At 42.9% G+C, this 14,769-nt stretch overlaps 1 protein-coding gene across 1 annotated transcript in view; it reads right to left on the bottom strand.

Moving 5' to 3' along the window:
* Positions 1-8,360: 8,360 nt before the first annotated feature.
* The window catches only part of LOC115123129 (carbohydrate sulfotransferase 8-like), a 263,485-nt gene continuing 257,076 nt past the window's right edge, over positions 8,361-14,769 (bottom strand). Inside the window, exons 3-5 of the mRNA XM_065013163.1 lie at positions 11,719-11,756; positions 9,610-10,044; positions 8,361-9,421 (exon numbers count right to left, since the gene is read on the bottom strand). Coding sequence (XP_064869235.1) covers positions 8,735-9,421; positions 9,610-10,044; positions 11,719-11,756 — 1,160 coding nt within the window. The 3' untranslated portion in view covers positions 8,361-8,734. The remainder of the gene's footprint in view (positions 9,422-9,609; positions 10,045-11,718; positions 11,757-14,769) is intronic.

The following is a 14,769-nucleotide window of genomic DNA, read 5'->3' as shown; positions in this document are numbered from 1 at the left end:
TATAAAACAAATACACTTTCCTTTGTTACTGGCTGGTGTCTACTATTTTATTTACAGTAACAATGTGAAAGAGTGATGCTTCCAGTCATCTCTAATATACATCCCATGCAAGGTGCCCGGTTAATGTTGCCTAGGGGGAGAAAACCAGCATTAGGGGGACCCAGAATTGTCATTAGGATGCATGTGTTAAAATGACACCAACCCCCTAACCTCGATTTATGCTTTACATTTATGATAATCCATCACTCCACTGCCATCTTCTGAATATTCACAATGTATGGGACGTGTTTTGAGTTTATTCAGCAGTCAGGGATCCTGTTTCTAACAGGGAATATAATATATTATGTCCCCTTGAGGGCCTTTCTGCTTTCTCTCTGTCTGTGGGTGTGTAGTTCTGTTGTTGGGGCTAGTAATGGCCTAGGACTGAAACTTGGAGTCCTTTTGTTGAGTGTTCAGCCCCTAAACGCAACCAGGGCCTGGGTTTGATGTGTCTTCTGAAGGCCAGCTGCTTTGTCAACACTCAGGCCTCCCTGACACTGTGGGATCCCAGGGCCCCGGGGCAGTGGGGGGTCTCTGGGGCCTGGTGAGAGAGAGAGAGACAGACAGACAGACACAGGAGGGGGGAAGGGTGCGAGTGTGGCCGTTGCCTGAGGCGAGAGGGGAGAGAGTTCTGTGCTGTGTAGCAAGCTGGCTGATAGGGACTAGAGCTGCTAGCTGATGACATTTATGGTCACAACATGCAATCCCACCAACTTCACATGGAAAAAACTGTTTTGCACACTGAACTTGCAACAAATCATCATGTTTTTATTTCATCCTCATATAGAATATTATATAGTACTACTGTATATCATCATAGTGTTTGAGTTTGCCTTTGTTACAAGGAGCAAGATATTATCATTAGGAAATCATCAATATCAATTTTGGTAAACAAAGACAATGGCTGCTCCAAAACCATCAGTAGCATTCCCAACACTACAGTAAACCTCAGTTACAATAGAATATGGTATGTGTTTTCATGGGCCTGTGAGTCTGTGATGTGTCTCCTTTGAGCAGTGAATCACACTGTGAATGTGTTTGCAGTGATACAGACACTTGGCCAGAGGCACTCTTCTCTCTCAGGGCAGCAAGGCAAGCCTCTCCACTGTGCCACACTGGCCTGATGTCAGGCTGAAAGGAACGCTAGCCGGCCGGGGCACATTCACTCTCTTCCCCGCCCTGTGGTCATAGATGTCTTTCAGTAACACGTTAAGTCGCCATTAGTTACGCCGGGTTTCCATTGAGAACAACCATACAGTGTGTTCAATTACACATCTTAATGACCCAGTAATGTACGGTCTCAGTGCTGTTATCCACTCTGTTTTATCCCTGACCTCATCCTGTCAGGTCCCAACTCAGAAATACATCAAGTTATTCTACTTATGTGAGTTCACATTAGAATAGCAGAGGTTTCAGTAGCCAGTGGACTGGACTGGACTTTGATAGTGGGTATTAAAGTGAATATGTTTTTATCTTCAGTTTCACAGAAACCTAACCACATCATTTTGAGGCACATTTGAAATGTGAATACTTCTATAAGGATCCTCAGATACCTCAATAAGTTACTTGTGGTGTATCAGTTTACTATCTAAGTTTACAACCTGAAAAACTACCAGCCTTTAATTGCCATTCATGAATACATCAAAAACATTTAGTTATTCTATATTGTAAAGAGTCTATATATAGTGGTCTAAGACTGTACCATCGTGAACAAGAGGGACGAGACAAGAGCTCCTATCTCCTGCCCTGGAATGAGTTCTTGTTTCTGTGGTGGTGCACCTGCTATCTCTCCCAGGCAGCCCTGATACACAGAGCCCTAACCCCACAGGCACTCTCTGGTAACTCCTGTCTGATTAGCTCCTCAGGAGGACATTGTTCCAAAACAATTCACTAGACTAGACTCCCCAGTATTAATTTAGTCCCACCAGAAAGGCCCATCCATCCTGGGCGGGACGGGCTCTGCTCTGGGCCTATCCCCCGGCCTGCTAATAGAACGCCACCGCCTGCCCTGTCACTATAACTGATAGTCCCAGGTAGTTTGTTGCTTCCTCGTGCGATTCTATCCCATCAGGCAGTGCGATGCGGGCCCCTCACTCTTCTTCCTCTCTTTCCCATCCTCTCTCTGTCAGCAGTCATTCACTTGTTCAGGGCCAGGTGTCTCTTCTGTCACTCTCATCCCTCATTTTACTTGATGGAGGAGATAGACAGCTAGGAAGGAAGGTGTCAGAGAATGGAAATGATTCACTGAATGCTGTGCTCGGTATGTCTCTCTCTCCTTGAAAGGAGCAGTAGGGGAAGGCATAGAGGGAAATAGATGCAGGGCTTTTAGGTGTGTGAGATAATGATGCTGTGAGCCACAGGCAAGAAAAATAGCCTGAGTAAAACAAAGTATTTCAACCTTGTTAGTGTGCTGTAGGTACTTTAGAAGACATAAGACAACTCTGATCTGCGATGATTAAAATCTAGGAGACTTTTTTTCAATTGGTAAAGGAACCCTGCTGATTTCTGCATTGTGCTATAGGATACCTACAGATGTCGGATCTTCATTTTTATCAGAAATTGTTATTGAGATTTTTCTTGCACAAACTTAAAAAGACTTCTAAAATGTATCATCCCCTACAAATGTATCATCCCCTACAAATGTATCATCCCCTACAAATGTATCATCCCCCCCAAAAATGTCCCTTAATTAAAATCCACATAATAATTCACATTTCCTGTTAAATGATTATTTTCCTGCTGTAGCAAACTGGCTGAAATTAGGATTCTATATCTGTACCTGTTTGTTAGCTGTGCCTGGAGGTGAGGAGGTGTCGAATGGGGAACATTATACACCATAGACTTATTCTTTACAGAAGCTAGCCAACCTCTGCACCTATAGACTAGGGCAATCCTGTCTGAGTAGTTCTATTAATTCTACCATCATAGGCATCACTTGATATTTGAAATAGACATTCAAATACATACATGCATGAAATATGATTTCGTTTCATGAGACAAAAAGGAGACACATTTTCTTCATCATCAATGTGACAAGCATCACTAAGCATGCCTTTATTATCTGAAGGGTTGTTAATGTAATGTATAAATTACAACCAAGGACTAGTGCTTATATTAGCCAATCCTAGTGTATGTGTGTAAGATATATAGGATGAGATACATGTATCTGCCACAATAAAGGAAACACCAACATAAAGTGTCTTAATAGGTTGTAGGGCCACCACTAGCCAGAACAGCTTCAATGCACCTTGGTATAGATTCTACAAGTGTCTGGAACTCTATTGGAGGGACGCAACACCATTCTTCCACGAGAAATTCCATAATTTGGTGTTTTGTTGATGGTGGTTGAAAATGCTGTCTCAGGCATCACTCCAGAATCTCCCATAAGTGTTCAATTGGGTTGAGATCTGGTGACGGAAACCCCCATGGGATATGGTTTACATCGTTTTCATGCCCATCAAACCATTCAGTGTCCACTCATGCCCTGTGGATGGGGCATTGTCATCATATGCCTGCTGATCCTACGGGGCCATAGCCATGGCAGCTAAAATTATGGCCTGCCCAGAATTTTTATACATGACCCTAAGCATAATTAACTTAATTAACTCACGCCTGTGTGGAAGCACCTGCATTCAATATACTTTGCATCCCTCATTTACTTAAGTGTTTCCTTAATTTTGTCAGCTACCTGTACTGAACTTGTACTAACTGTTCACTCTGTCTACCGAGTGTCAATATATTATCTTTGTCCTTTCCCTGTCTCTCCTCCCCACTCCTCTCGCTCTCTAAACCGTCTCATCAGAAAATACTTACTCCTGTCCATCCTCATCACTGCACAGATGTTCCACACAGCCTAAATCTACTTTTACATGGAAAAGCATCTGCATAATGTCTTCATTAGGGGAATACTTCTGTTCCTTAGATAGTAACAGACACACAGGAGTATCTTTTTATCACCCAAATGTTGCAACGATCCAAACAAGCTTTATCGCCTCTGTAGAAGCTATAGCCTGAAGGTTAGAGAACGACTCTTTGCCCACCCACCAGCTTGCGTGACCAGCTTAATTATAGATCCTGTGTGTATTGATACAAGTTCATTAAAGCTGTTGCATAATTCATGTCAATGACAGCATATAGCTTAATTAAAAGTGTTGCAGCCGATTTTATGGAAGTTTTCCTTTAAATCTGAGCTCTGACAACATCCGTGACAACTTTTGAATGATATGCTTGAAGAAGTGGCAATTTATTATACATGGCATGTGTTTGAACTCACACTGTGGTTACATCACATTCTATTGAAGCACTGGACATTACTTGTTCAATAGAATTTTCACATCATGCCATTTGTTTCAGATCATGTGCTGCCACCTTGTGTTCATGTTGGATTTGTCCAATAACAGGGAACAGTGCAATAATGTGGCCGTTGATGTATGTGCCATAGAATTAACATAAAATTACACAGATTCATTTCAGAAATGCATTATGTACTTGTCATGAAAGTGTTTATGTGTGGCTTTTGAATATGTTATGACGTCCTTCTGTAGGTGCCCTTCAATTAAAGTGTTACCAAAGATTTTAACCGTGGAATAAATATCTATTCAGACATTGGCCAGACACAGCCTTGCCATCCTGCCAAATGCTGAACCAGGCCTGTATCCAGGCTCAACAGCTTGTTGGTGGATGAGCCTGTTAACCAAATGAGATGACGTCTTAAAGCCGAGTGTTTAAGGATATGTCCTCAATAAGGATGTGTTCTGTGGATTTTCAATAGAAAAAGCTAAACATCGCTTATGTTTAGTTTTGCTTGGAATCAAACAGTTATTAATAGACCCCTAGCAAATCATTTTAATGAGCTTTCCTCCCAAATAGTTCAATGCAGAGGGCGCGTCTTGGGTGTGTTCCAGCACATTGTCAAAACAAACAAGAAATTCATGTGAAAGTGAGAAAATGACTCTGGCATGCATATGAATCAGATGAGCTCACCCACATCATCAACCTTTGATGAAATATTATTGAGATAGATGTCTCTTGAATGCAACCCGCTGAATTGAGAAGTGAAAGCAAAGCAGCAAATTTGTTATGGTAATGAATGGGAGAGTGGGCCAGCCCGTTGATCTGATTCAGGTTGTCATGCCATCACAGTGTCAATCATTTATTTGTGTGTGTGTGTGTGTGCGAGCACATTTGTGTGTGTGTATGTGTGCGTGCAAAAGTGTTTATGCTCACCAACAGAGAGCTGTATTATTTCTTCACAGCAGGAACATTGCCACAATTTTCTTCAGCCATGCTAATGTTTGCCTCACAGGCAGAATTAGAATGTTTAGCTGTGAGCTTAATTGACATTAGTAGAAAATAGAAGTATTATTGAAATTCAAATCATTATTATTTTTTATATCTAACACAGGACAATGTTTATGAGTTGAGAAGATGTCTCTTTTTTCACTTCCAGCAGACTTCTTGTATTCCTTGTTTTCTGTAGCCTGGAGCTGAAAGAACATAGAAGTTCTCTCCACTGCATGTCAAGAGATTTCTCCCACTAATGAGGTAGATGGATGGCCTTTGTTTTCTGAATGGATTTAAACAGAATTTTAAACTTCCTGACTGTTGTCATGACTAATACAGAAGGCTGTTGTGGAAATCAGCCTACAGCGTTTATTCAAATTCTCTCTACTCTACATATTGATCAATTTGAGTTGACATGTTCATCCACCACTCAGCTCCACTAAAAAACAAAGCAAAATGTGTAGAATTGTAGGAAATTAGCTTTAAAACAGAGAAATGATATCTTAGCCTCATGGCAAAATGTGTAGAATAGCTTTAAATTTGCTTTGAGAATTTGTAAAACTGCTACAAAAGGAAGTCGATGGCCTAAGGGCCCCAAATGCAGTAGTCTGGGCCTGGTTACATTCACAATACCATATACCTACTCCTTCAATATAACATTTCTTGTGAACTGGGAAAGAGAATCTAGGCCTTCTTGCCTCGCCTATGAATTGAGTATACTTCCAATGGATGTTGGAATAGGTATATTTTGGAAAGACAAAATAAAGAGTATGCGTAAACCAGGGGTGCACAACTTTGGTTTGAGTGTGTCTTCTTACTTGAAAAAGTGTCTTATTGACTGTTTCCACATGCGGAAACTGTTGGAGACAAAAACATTTGAATGGTTTGTTGAGAGTGTTAAGCATGAAAAAGAAGCAGCATTGTGAAAATGCTAAAGACAGTTTATTAGTAGACACTCAGCAGACAGAAACCAACCACCTGCAGAAGGTCTTCCTGAAATACACCTTTTGATTGGCAGTGTAAAATAAGGCAAAGGGTTCCAGACCATGTACAGGTATTTATACACTTTTGCACCAACGATAAAACAGTTATACATTCACTTGTTACCGTAAATAGTTTTGATATATCTGTGTTGTACCCATAGACCCACATACTTACATTTCCAAGAAACCCCATAGAACAGGGTTGGTGAGTGAGGGAGCATTTTGTAGGTTAAAGTAACACCTATATTATGCTATTTAGCTTTGGACCGGAGTCTGGCTAACTACATAGAATCAGACCACCATCTAAACAACATATAGATTTTGGAACTGCAAAAGCCAACACACTACATTGACATAATCCTATAATATTTGCCATCATAAATATGTCATCTCTTTCTGTTTCTTCTTAAAAAATCTATAAAAATCTCAATATAGTGTCTATATATAATTCAAATAATGTGCATTTCTTTGTAATTGGTCACATAGAGAAAGGCACCTCCCCCTGTGCTGTATCCTTTTAGACACAATTGAATATGAGGAACATTCTACTTACTTATTAGAGGCCTCTTCAGTTAAAAACAGCAACCACGTTTCAGGGACAAGTCGATAACATGACCTGTATACACGTCACAACACAACAGCAAATGCAATTGAGCTTCCTTCTGTTACAGACGGATTTCACAAAGCCAACCAACCCTGCGTTCTAGCAGCCAGGGAAGAGTCATGTTTCTGACTTATCCAGGAAACTGTGTTTGATTGGCCCCAAGTCCCTGCCTTTCAATTGTTCAGAATAGCTGTGGTACTCTACTGTGGAGCTATAAATCAGTGTTGGTCATAGGAGGTAAAAGAGGATATTTTGAAATACTGCTCCAATTGCTGGCTTCTCTGAACACTAGCTTTCTCACACAGATCCTACAACCCATTGCCTGTACAGTTTGTGGGACAGTAGATGATGTGTTATTATGGGTTGTATAAGTTGTTACCCTGTTGAGAGATCTCATCGTAAAGCTGTCCTCACAGTTGTGTGTCTTGTGAGGGACCTACGGTAGCAGGTCTGAGTGTGTCTGGGCTGTGGGCCAGGGCTTACTCCTCCTCAGAGCCATGAAAAGAGATCAGAGCAGCAGCTCCAGTTGTTCTCTCTCACACATGTCTCGCTCTCTGTCTCACACACACACACACACACACACAGACACACAGACACACACACACACACACACACACAGACACAGACACAGACACAGACACACACACAGACACAGACACACACACACACACACACACACACACACACACACACACACACACACACACACACACACACACACACACACACACACACACACACAGAGGCAGAGTTGGGTAGGATAAGCTGCCTTGTGACTTTGTCAGTGTCAGTATAAGAGATGGTGTCAGTGTTCTGTTCTCTCTAACACTGCAGTGATATTTCACTGCAGGGACTTATTGGGTAATTAGGGAAAGATTGGAGTGTAATTTCTACGTGTCCATGTGTTAACTAGCATGTTTTACAACAGGGGTGTCAAACTCATTCCATGGAGGGTCGACTGTACCCTGCTTTTTGTTATTTCCTTTTATTTGTGTTGAACTAAGACCTAGACAACCAGGTGAGGGGAGTTCCTAACTAACCAATGACCTTCAATGATCAGTCAAGAAACAAGGGAGGAGCAAAAACCTGCAGACACTTGGCCCTCCATGGAATGAGTTTGACACGTGTTTTACAGGGTCTGATGTACAGGGGGACCCAAGAGGCCTAAATATAGCCAGATATTCTCTACACACATTCACAATATAATTACTGAAATATCAATAATTTATATCAGAAATTAAAATCCCCACAAAGAAGCACTGAATATATCCATTATAGAAATACATAGAAAAATATATATAGTCATCTGAATGCCCTTTGTACAGTTTTTAAATATTAGTGTCAGAAAAATCCTTGATGGCAGTGATGAGGATGTGTATTCTAAAGGGTAGTGGGATGGTGTGGTAATGTAGTACTTAGGGATACTTAAGGGGGAACCTATAAGACCCAGACACACTCTCCAGCAGTAGTGTGGCAGACTAATGCTCAGTCTGAGTCAATACGTTTTTGGAGAATTTGAAAGAATTTGCTACACTAAGTGCAAAAAATGATAGGTGGGTACCTCTTCACGTAACACAAAGCATTTAAAGCATTGAACTGTCTTTTCACGTCACTGACTGTGCAGTGATACATTGTTTGTGAGTTTGATATTTTGCAGTTAGTCATCGGTATATAGTACAGGACCACATTGACATGCCTGACCAAGACATTGTTTTCATGTGATGATCTTCTAGTAATACTTGTAAAAGGAAGTCATTTTTATGGTGCGCTCCTCCACTTAAAGCCAGGGGAGATTTGAGGACTCAAATAGAGATCAGAGAGACAATCAATACAAATCTTTAAAAGGTTTGGAGTAGTTAAACATAAGGTAGTCCATGTAATAAAAGTCATAAGCTCTCTGTCTCTCTGAAGTGCTGAGCTGTGCAAAGTAGCGATGGGTTAAATGAGTTGAAGTCCTCTCAGCCTTGGGGTTCCTGTCTTTAAAACTGGGGAAGGTGAGGTTATGCGGGGCACCAGTTCTACGTAGTAAGAAATTAGCCTCCTCCTCCATGGTCTCAAACTTGCCAATGAAGTTGTAGTCCAGCAGACAGGGGCTGCAGAGCTGGCTGGTAGGCTCCCAGTGAATGTCCATGCCCACAGGCCTGTGCACATCCAACAGATACTGCATGAACTCCTGGAAGGTCACTCCGCTGCCTGTCCTGAGGGCCACCTTGGAGGCGTTCACCCTGTACTTGGAGATGATGGGCTTCCCGAATACAGGATGATAGTAGGTGTTGGGGTTCTCAAACTTGTCCCTGAAGGCGGACACCAGCCTCTCCAGGGGTTCGCGGACAAACAGGACTTTGGTGTAGGTCTCCAGGCGCTGCGTGATGCCCTGGCGGTCAAAGCTGTCCAGCCTCTTGAGGTGGTTGCCGTAGTGGACAGCGTCGTGTTTGATCTCGTGGGTGGACGACGCCAGGCCAGATAGCACCATGAGGACCCTCTTCCAGTTGGAGCAGCCCGCCTTGGGCACCTAAAAGAGATTAGATTTTAAAATACTTTATTAATTGGTTTGTTAAATCATTGCAGCCAGCATCACAGTCACAATGACAAAAATACACCAATAATCAATAAGTTGTAAAAATATAGATAGCAGTATATAACAGCAATATTCAGAAGCCCAATAATCAATATGCAATAATCAGATCATCAATAAGCCACCTCGCAGTACAACAGCTTGTACTTGTCCTCCACATAGATCCGGGACACGTGGTGAGGTGTGATGGTCCTGGAGATGCTGCTCTTGTACTTGGCACAGACCTCCTTCATCAGCCTCCGCCGAGCTTCCTGGATGTGGGACAGTCTGTGCCACTGCCAGCTCTCCTCAGGAGAGTCCGGGGAACCCGAGGAGGACGAGGAGGAGTTGTGTGAGTTGTTAGAGACCACAGGGCTGGTTTTCAGTAGTTTCCTGTGGCGCTTGGTGACGCGCAGGGAGCCCATGTCCTGTTCCCTAGAGCCAGGGGTGGCTGAATGTCTGGTCCACTGGAAGGCAGGGAACTGCATGGGGGGGATGGGGCTGGTTAGGCCTTCCACAGCCAGTCTCTGGTCCTGGCCTGGGCTGACTCTCACACCCTCACTGTCCTGAGTACACAGCGCCTGATGGACAAAGATAATACATCGACTTTACAAATGGCGCTGACAGATGTCAAATGTATGCAAGACTTCAATAACATCTGCATTGCTTGTTCTTTGGTGTTTTAGGCCGGGTTTCTGTAAAAGCACTTAGTGACATCTGCTTATGTAAAAAGGACTTTATAAATATATTTGAGTGATTTAGTATTGATTACTATTAAAACTTCTCTGGCATTCAAAATGAAAATATGTTTATTCAGTGAAACACTCTTTATAGTGTTCCGTGAACTAATTCACCAACACTCTTTTAAAAACCTTTGGTGGAAAAAAAATGTATCTATACATTCCTGATTTCTGTAGTGCTCAGACTCAACACTTAGTGGTGCTGTTTCTCTACATCTTGACCAACTCTCCAACCTCTCCGATTGAAATGCCACACACTGTAAATGACTGGGTGAACTACCAATAAACAGAGCTCTAATGTCATATAAATGTCTTATAAACACTTAATGGGAAATCTAAATTCAAATCATCTACAGGCAGATTACCATGGTAAGATGGCCTGAGGCTATCATGCGTTTTGACATTTTATTTCAATTATGGCGCCATAAAGCCAATAGATTGCATGTATAATCCTAATTGTACAACGGATAACGTGATGGGAGCCCATCATGAATTTGTGCTCATCTCCTATCTGACATCCATTGGATCAGGTGCCCAGTACTCCCACCTATATCATCTGGGAAACCTCCAAAGGAGGAAGGAGTAGTAGGAATGGTTCCCTGACCGTTTCATGTTGGGTAGCAGAGCAGGATCAGCCACAGCGTAGCCAGCCAGCATCAGACACCCACATGCAGGACTCACACTAATGGAAGTCTCTCATCTCTATTGAGAGCAGGACACCAGAGCAAACTGAGGTCAGCGGGAGGAAAGAGAGGAACCAGGAGTGTGTCTGACATAGCAACCAGCTGCTCTTTCTTCTGCAGCCTCAAAGCCTCCTAGTCTCACACTGAACCCCCTCATCTCCAGGCTGGTATTACAGTATATAGTAGTCTGAGCCCTGGATGTGCCCCCTCTCTCTTTCTCTCTCTCTCTCCTACAGCTACACACTGACACAACCCCCTCATCTCCAGGCTGGTATTACAGTATCTAGTAGTCAGAGCCTTGGCTGTGCCCTCTCTCTCGCTCCTGCAGTGTCACACCAAGACCTCCACAGAGCATTTATCCCCTGGCTCTCCCTGGGCTGGACCAACTCAGTGGCCTTGTGGTTAGAGTGTCCGTCCTGAGACTGGAAGTTTGGGAGTTCGATCCCTGGTCGAGTCATACCAAACACTGTAAAAATACACCTCAGCCTGTTTGGCACTCAGCATTAATGAGATAGATTGGGGGTAAGGCCCTGCAATAGACTAGCATCCTGTCCAGGGGTTGTACTTGTTCCTCAAGCTGCCTCATGCTACAGAAACAGGCTTCTGCTCCTATGAGCCATTCCAGCTCGCATAAACCAAGACTACTTTACTCTCCATGGGCTGCAGAGAGCTGGCCCTCCCTGGCACACTGGGGGAGGCCTTAGGTCAGCTTCTCTGCACTGATGTTATCAGACACAGAAACTGCACTGCCACTCAACACCATATTAGATTTTTTTAAACATATACACTCTTTCTCTGTTTGAAAGGAGGAGGAGGAGAGAAAATAACGTACCTCTCTGGACTGCCGAGCTGTTCCTCTTAGCTTCACACCTGGGAAGAGGAGAGAGAGAGAGGAGGGAGAGAGAGAGTGAGCACTTAAGTAAACGAGACAACATGTTTAGTTATTGCTTGTTGAGGAGGAGAGTTAGTCCTTTGATGCATCAGACCCAGGTAATGGAGTGAATTCCTCCTGCTGTAATATCAGGTAGAAGGCCTGCTGACTCACTGTATCCTCTCCTCTCCTCTCCTCTCCTCTCCTCTCCTCTCCTCTCCTCTCCTCTCCTCTCCTCTCCTCTCCTCTCCTCTCCTCTCCTCTCCTCTCCTCTCCTCTCCCCTCCCCACCAGCTGCTTTCCACAGAGGGTGACACAGAGACAGGTAGCTATCTAGATCTATTTAAGTAATGAACCTGCAGCACCATGAAACATTGGTAAATGAGTTGTGTTTTGATGGTCCTAGTTGTGGGCTGAGTAAGGAGTCTGAACAATTTGCTAGGTTGATTTCTTAGCAGGGTAGCTAGAAAAGATAGATTGGTTCTGCGACACAGAGAAGAATGTCTGAGCTGAGGGACAAATTGGCAGATGTGACTGAGCCAGTCAACCAGTGGGACAGGACAGACAGGTGTTGTGTTTAGTGTGTGTTCTCCAGCTGGACATCTCCTTTCCTGGGGTCCCCCGTCCCCCTCTCTCGTTGATGTGTAATCAGGCTGGATGCTCGGCGGATGGCTGTGCAGCTGCTGATGGGAGAGGGGCTCAGACACTTTTGCCTGAGTGGCCTGTCACTTCCAATCTACAGAGGGAAGTAATAGGAACCTGCAGAGTGAGGGGGCCCCAGATGTGGGTCACGGCCCACCACCCTCCTTAACTGGTGAGATCTGCAAGGCCCCCGTCTCCTCTAACACTTAGATACGTCTCAGAGGGGCTGGGAGAAAACCATACAACCATACAGCCAGAAACAATGTTATTTTAGGTTAGTATGCACTGCAGAAGGGCTTGGGGTTTGGTTGTTGTAGTGTCTGTGATTCTGTTTATTCCTCTGTAGCAGGTTTAGGGAGGTAACGACAAACAGTTTGACATTTTCTAATCTTGTTCAGCTGTCGGAGCCTTATTTGATCTCTAACCCTAATAATGGCTCAGTGCATCTTGTATGTCAGTTGACATTGTTGAATAGAAAAACATGCATATCTAACAGGACACACCACACTATTACCAAGATAAAATGTCCACTACACACAGTGCTGCTAGGCTCCAATGGCTCACGCACGCATGCAACACACACACACACACACACACACACACACACACACACACACACACACACACACACACACACACACACACACACACACACACACACACACACACACACACACACAGTAGCATCTTTCTTGGACTATCTCATCTAGATACATGCTTCACCATTGATCAGGAACCCCATCAGGCCAGTAATTGAAATCTCCTGAGGTCTAATAACTGCTTCCTGCTAAGTGCTGTTTATGTCAGGAGCACTGTGTTGTCACTCATACTGCTCTGCTCACTAGCCTGGAACCAGATTTCTTTGTACTGGTCTGGCCAACTCCTACTGTATAGTAATTGTCACGTTGTATGGGGTTGGCAAGACACCACAAACCGATCTGGGACCAGGCTTTTGTCAGTGTTGTTACTCACTGTCACAACCATTGCTTTATCCATAGAGAAACAGTATAATAGTGTTCTATTTAATTATGTGGCTTTAATGTGCTGGATTATAGCCAGCTTTACCCCGTGCTGGATCTCCTCAAATGAATACAATTAGTAATTCCAATGTGCTCCTTGTTGGGTTCAATGAAAGTTCACTTTCTGTCTGTTGAATTGAATGCAGTTGAGTAAATTTCTTCACTTGATTGCAATTCAATTCCTGAATTGCCTTGAATTTAGATGAAATTGACTTTGTGGATAGGTAATTGCATGTGCAATAGACAGCTATAAAAATCTCAGTCTTTCACTGATTTTTCAATTAAAAAGGAAATGAATCTTTGCCTTTACTGATATATGTTCTCTCTCTTTCCCCTAGTTGATCTAGTTCCCAATGCAGTCTAGGTTCTAGGCAATGCCCTGAATAGCATCATAATGCCTTAGAGTAAAAAGCTGTGTGTTTAGTTTCGTAAACAACATTTATGTCTATACCATGAATTTGGTTGAAACTAATATATGTTGGTGTTTGATTGCAATTTCACCCTCAAACAAACTATTCTATTGATTTTCTCCAGGCTGTGAAACAATGATCAATTGTTCAAATTTGCTTCCTTATGAGGTTCAGCAAATTCACTTCTACAATTTAGGAATTCACAAACTCTGGTGATGTGATGCAAGTAAACAGTGTGTTCATTTGTCTTTTATTTCTGTGTCACAAATTGCAGCAATAGTACAAAACCCAGGTGAATCAAATGAGCATGCAAGTCCCCATTGACTTAACGTTCATTGTGATGGATACCATAGCTGAAATATACTTCCTTTCATTCAATAACAATTTTCTCAGATCTTTTTATCTTCCATTACAGTAGCTGACATTGAGAGCAGATTGAAGGTGGATAATGGATATGAATGCGTTGGTATGTGATGTCCTCAGATGCCTTCAGAGAACAGTCTACATTCCCACACCCCCAACCTTCAGCTTCCCAAGGCTATCCTTTCAACACGGGCCCTGAATATCCATGTTTCATTCTCAAGTTGTATTAGTCGTATAAACGGGATACGCATGGTATACATCGTCCAACGAAATGCTTACTTGCAGGTTCCATCTCGAAAATGCAACAACAATAAGAAAAAAATCAAATATAAAAATAGGAACATAAAGTAAATGGCTCAGTAGATGTGAAACATTGCAATAAAAAAGGAAAGTGGAGCAGGAAACGGCAAGACGCAGCGTCACCATGGTGATCATAATCTTAATCAATGTAGAACCAGGTCGGTGTTATTGTGAGAGTCATGAAAGCAAAGGTCATATCATTAGTGGGATCCATTACCGCCTTTCCCTCTGAAAGACCTCTGTCTCTCTACAGCTCTCCTCCGATACCGACACACATCA

Source organism: Oncorhynchus nerka, linkage group LG28 (genome assembly GCF_034236695.1).
Source record: "Oncorhynchus nerka isolate Pitt River linkage group LG28, Oner_Uvic_2.0, whole genome shotgun sequence".
Classification (NCBI taxonomy): Eukaryota; Metazoa; Chordata; class Actinopteri; order Salmoniformes; family Salmonidae; genus Oncorhynchus; species Oncorhynchus nerka.
This window is presented reverse-complemented; position numbering and strand designations above follow the sequence as displayed.